Source organism: Hyalella azteca, unplaced genomic scaffold, assembly GCF_000764305.2.
Source record: "Hyalella azteca isolate HAZT.00-mixed unplaced genomic scaffold, Hazt_2.0.2 contig9543, whole genome shotgun sequence".
Taxonomy (NCBI): domain Eukaryota; kingdom Metazoa; phylum Arthropoda; class Malacostraca; order Amphipoda; family Hyalellidae; genus Hyalella; species Hyalella azteca.
In genome coordinates this window covers 31,804-37,472 of record NW_025939612.1, presented here as the reverse complement: position 1 = coordinate 37,472, position 5,669 = coordinate 31,804, and the positions used below count along the sequence as shown (strand labels likewise).

At 41.5% G+C, this 5,669-nt stretch overlaps 1 protein-coding gene across 1 annotated transcript; it reads left to right on the top strand.

Moving 5' to 3' along the window:
- Positions 1 to 406: 406 nt before the first annotated feature.
- On the top strand, positions 407 to 5,454 carry LOC108681975 (5-hydroxytryptamine receptor 1B). Its single transcript, XM_018171060.2, has 4 exons — positions 407 to 1,504; positions 1,814 to 1,904; positions 2,536 to 2,638; positions 3,575 to 5,454. The coding sequence occupies exons 1-4, from the start codon at positions 1,181 to 1,183 to the stop codon at positions 4,659 to 4,661; spliced, it is 1,605 nt and encodes a 534-aa protein (XP_018026549.1). The 5' UTR covers positions 407 to 1,180; the 3' UTR covers positions 4,662 to 5,454.
- Positions 5,455 to 5,669: the final 215 nt, after the last annotated feature.

Below are 5,669 nucleotides of genomic sequence, written 5' to 3'. Positions count from 1 at the left end.
ATCTTCTGTGAACAAGGCACGAAAAGTTCAAGAATCGGCGACAGGCCACATCAGGCCTACTCTTCAGCGCCGACATCACTATGTTATGTTGTTATGTTATGTTATGTTATGTTATGTTATGTTATGTTATGTTGTTATGTTATGTTAAATAACCAGCGATGATCTGTTCTGGCAGTGAGTGTGCGATTAGAACGTCTTCGAGCGAATAATTAATCATGATTCGGAGCTACCATTCATTGCATGAATAATTAGGAATTTCTTGTAAATTTTTGTATCATTTACGTGCAGTAAGACCGAACTTTGAATAATCTGTGCAATAAAGAAAACAAGTTCAGCTCGTTTTCCGCATTGTCATTTTACGTTTGTCTTTAAAGTTCTTTAACTGTTGGGTATTTTTCTGTTCCAGAATGTTGCCATTTTGAAGACTATCCTGAAAGTGACATAGGCACGGAAGTAATTAGTCGAATTATTGAAGAAAAGTGCATCGAAAATTGCAAGCAGCTTAGTGGTTTAACGGTGACGCTACTGCGCTTCTGAGAATTTCAAGCTCTTCGCGACCAACTCGATCGGCAAAGCTGAGATACACCATCAACATTCACAAATACGTGTTTGCAGCCATATAACTATAAAAAGTTTTCTCTTCTAAAATTGTAATGCAAAATCACTAGAAAAAATCCAGAATTTTCGAAGATGAATCGTTGACTAATGTTCCCTTCATCTATTATCAGCGACAATGATTCAGAATTTAAGTCTGGCTTGTGGACTTAACAACAGAATCCTTTGATCGTTGGAGCCCACAGAGTCTAGATTCAGGAGAGGCTACACCGACGCAACAGTTAAGGGCCCCTGAACAACCATTGTTTGCATTTACCCCTCGGTGACCAAGAAACTGGATTCATTGGTGAGTGCGACTAGCAGTGTTTGGACCCTTAAGGTTTTTCTACACGTCCACAACTGGTCCCGAATCTCAGCCTGACTACCTAACATTGCAGCCATTCAAGACGTACTAAACAGCCATATATACACATGTCGATCCGAGGAACGAATACTTCATTCGTCCATTGTTCATTTTGGTGAAGGTGTCAATGCGTTCTTTAGGGCCTTTTATAGAAGCCCTTCTCATTCACTGTCATCCACTCCAGCTTCGGCGTCTTCATGGACAGCAGCTTCGCTGCAGCAGATGATGTCGACAGGCAATACCATCCCACCAACATACCCGGGTCTGCTAAATTATTACGCCAGCTGGAACATTTCTCTGGCATCGTCATCGTCATGCAACGTAACGCCGGTTCCACGTCTCCCAGGTGACTTGTTGCAGGGCACCGCTACGGCGTCCGCAGCTCCCTCATTTGATAACAGGAATGATGAAGGCTACGGCTGGAAGGAAACAGATTACAGTGGCCACTTGGCCGCTGGCTTGGGTCTCGTCCTCCTGGCCACCATCACTACTCTCGGCAACTCGCTCGTCATACACGCCATAAGGACCGAGAAGAGGCTAAGAACGGTGAGCCTCGATTCATTCCTCCTGACCAATACACTGTCTCACTGTCTACCGTTATTTTGGGACATTCTAACAAGGAGTTGTTACAGCGTTAAACATTTTGTTCGTCATCCTATAACTAGAATATATTTTCAGCAATATCGTTGCAGGACGAGAAACATTTTTTTAACAAGCTTTATGTTCATAAACACCGAAGTTATGGATGTGGCAGCCAATCTTAATTTCTCCTGTAGATTTAAACATTACGAGCGATGCTAGGAATTTGATTATTATCAGTTTAATGGACCTTTCAACAGCAGCATTCATGCGCAGGTCTCCAACTTATTCCTGATGAGTCTGGCCGTGGCAGACCTCATCATCGGAGTGATCGTCATGCCAATCACTGCAGCGTACACGATCACAGGTGTGTTATACGTGTTGCCTCGTTGTTTATTCAGCACAGTCTGTTAAAATAGAATAAATTTTTATTTTGCCTGATTTTGAGCCTCATTTAATAGTTTCAATGAACCAACATTTAGTAGGCAAAGTAAGTAATTTAATCAAATTAGTCAATCTTAGAAATATTTCGCCATCAGTATCCTTGAAAATAATTTATCGCGAACAGTAAGCTCGTGGTTTTTTGACTAATAACTAGCGATGCCAGATGTAAAATATCTTAATTTTGATGTGGAATGTGTTTGATGTTAGGTACATATAATTAATTCATCAGACATTATATATACGTACTATAATCTAATACAAAAATATTTAGACCTCAAGCGGGGCAAGCCATTGGCTTATGGTCTGGCGTATCACAATAAAAAAAGATGCCTGGAAATACCTTTTGCAAGTAAATAGTAGCATTCTAATGCCTAACTTCCCCGAAAATAGTTTCAAAAAGATCAATTTTTTCGGAAAATATGTTAGCATAAATGTAAACTTTAATTTACGGGCCAGACGCACCAAGGTCACATTGTTTACAAGTATTGTGAACCATTTGAAATGCAGAGTTTAAAATAATATCGCGTTGTCGACATGTTTTTGACACTTACCAGGTCAGTGGCTGTGGGGAGAGGACGTGTGCAAGTTCTGGCTCGCCACGGACTACACGGCGAGCACCGCCTCCATCTTCAACCTCGTGGTGCTCACTCTCGACAGGTGGTCTCTTCAACCTAATTAGTCGGAACATATTCAGAGCTGTATTAAGATTTAAGGCTCGAGTGAACTAAATTAATGGATAACTTAGCAATGAACACGGCGATGAATAAATGAGAACATAAAGTTCGATCGAGCATTGGGAAAACCTAATACCTCATCAAATTCGGCAAACAAATCCTACAAAGCTTTTCAATCACGATGGGTTCTATTCACGTCTTCCTTAATACGTTGTAGTAAAATTAGATTCGATTCCAAGTTTTTTAATTACGAGCAAATAAATTTGTGTTTTAATTCATAATTCGTGTTATTTAAGGCATCACTTAGGAAGTATTGCCTTTATTGTTATATTGCTGGGAACGAGCAGGTTCACTTGTATTTCACGTCCAGCTGCGAGTCCCAAAAGGAGAGTTTGGCGATAGTCAGCAGATTAGAGAAGCGCGGCCTGAGGACAAAAGCTTGTCGTTCTGCCTACGTCGGGCGCATCCCTTAATACTACTTGTAATATGTAACTTTGCTCGAGTCATCAGTAGCTGTTTCAATGATAGTATAATATGAAAACAATTGCAGCTCGACAACAATTACAGCTCTGAACTGACCATTCAGAGTGTCCTTGACGTGAAGGCTTTACTTCTTGGTCTTGTCAAGCTTTCGAATCGAAACATTAATCAACCATTTCCTAAATACTAAATTAGTTGTATTTTATGAACATTCTATCGGCTGACTGGATGGGACAACATCAAGTCCGATTACACAAATTTAAAACTTCGACCTCTAGGAAAGTTATTTTTTTTCTCCCTCTATACACCAGTCCTCTGTTTTTTAAACCATTGATGGAGCTCACAACAAAATGTATGTTATTTGGTTAAATAAATAAACTGTTGTAAGCCCTAGAGTTCAGTGATGAATATAAGAGTAAATGAAACTCTTATGACTCAGGTACTGGTCGGTGATGGCACCGCTGCGTTACCTCAGACGCCGCACGCGCAAACGGGCGCTGTTGCTCATCGGGGGTGCCTGGGCGGCAGCATCGCTGTGGCTGCTCCCCGTACTCTTCTGGAGCTCCTTCAGTCCCGGGGCGCGGGCGCAACGCAAGCCGCTCGAGTGCGAAACTGACTTCGCACACAATATCCTCTTCAAGTTGGTTACATCGGCTCTCAACTTCTACGTTCCATCAGCGCTCATTGTGATTCTTTACTATCGTATCTTCCGCACTATCCAGAAACGGACGGCATCATTCCCTCAAACGGATCACCATCAACACGAAACTCTACAGCAAACCACCTCAACCTCGTCTGAGACTTTAGGGGAGAAAAGTAACAATAGGCGGAACTTTAAGAGAACTTCGGGAAGGAGCACTTTTAACGAAAAGGAGAGTATTGGAGTTCGCGTTGAGACGTTTGAAGCGTTGACCGTCGTGGGTGCAGACGAGGAGCCCAATTCGGCGTCGTGTTTCAAGGGCGTCACCGTTCAAGTGGAGTATCTGAGCGACCGCAGTCACCATATGCATCACAGAGCTTGTTATCCCCCTTGCCATATGCAGGGCCTCTCAAGCCATGTAAATAATCCTCCAAAGTGTGGGGAAGGGAGCAAGAGTAAATATTATAGAAAAACATTACCTACATTACTATCCAGCGGCTCCACCAGCAACGTCCCTGGATGCTCCACGCACGCCGCAAGCTTCAAAAATGCGGCGTTGACAAAGTCCCGCAAGCCAGGCAATCTGAACCTAGCGAAAGAGCGCAAAGCTGCCCGACAACTGGGCGTGATCATGGGGGTTTTCTTAGCCTGTTGGCTGCCCTACTTCACCATATTTCCAGTGATAGCTCTGTGTAGCTCGTGTGTGCCTTACAGTGCACACATGGCTACCATCTCCTTAGGGTATCTCAATTCAGCTTTAAACCCTGCAATTTATCCGTTATGTAACCACCATTTCAGGAGAGCTTTCCAACGCATGGTCAGATGTCACGACCGTCAGCAGCATTCGGAACATTGTATTTCTACGCTGCCGCTAACCACTCACTGATTAGCCTGCAGGTCCCTAATAGTTACGAAAAATAACTTCGCGGGAAATGTTCCAATTTTTGTGAACTGATGAATCCCAAAGGCTATAATATGTATTATATGCTCAGGAAAAAGTATGGACTGACATAGATAAACGGATATCAATTCACAAGTTCCAACCATGGACAGTCTTTTTCAGAGTTGGATGGACTGTTAATAACCCAGCCAAAACAGGTTTTCTTTTCATAGATAAGTGTAAGTGAATCGACGCAGTCTATTTGGTACGTCTTGTTGATAGATTTTGAATTCATAATCGATCTATTTTCAAACACGTGATTTTATTAAGCATCGAAGGAATAACATTTAATCCGCAATTCATTCACCAGAATGTTCATCGGATGGAAATTATTTTCTAAAGTGTAAATGAATCATGATGATTTTGCAGAAAAGCGACAGAGACCTGTTACTTAAACAAGAATAACGACGCGAATAATAAAGCAAAATTAGGAAAACAAAATCTGTCATGAACAAAATTATTTGATATCTTAAAAGTCAGGTACATCTTCACCTTCAAGGGCAAAATAGCGCTCATTCCCAAGTCGCGCTAAACCGTGGGACTCACTAATTTTCTAAATATTCTAATTAACATGCTTCGAATTTCAATATATAAAGTTTCGAAAGCTAGGACAGTTTTTGAAGAAAGTATTAATAAAAAAATTACGTGTATTATAATGAAATAAGATCGTAGTTTCGCTTTACTCGTACATTGTATTTCAATCTCCAAAAATAAAGTTCTTTTCTCGATTCGTCTCTCACGCGTCTTTCATTTCACTCTGCATGCGAGCGCAGCGGCATTTATCCTTTAAGAAAGTTTTCCTCGTTTAGGTCGAGAAAATAAAGCTTATTTTACCAATGGTCAGCCTGAAGGAAAATAAATTTTTGTTCTGTCAGAACGAATCTAGGTTTGCGTTCGAGGTTTCTCTCAAGTAGCCGGCGGCGCATGAAACCTCCGCTTTGAAATCATGCTCGA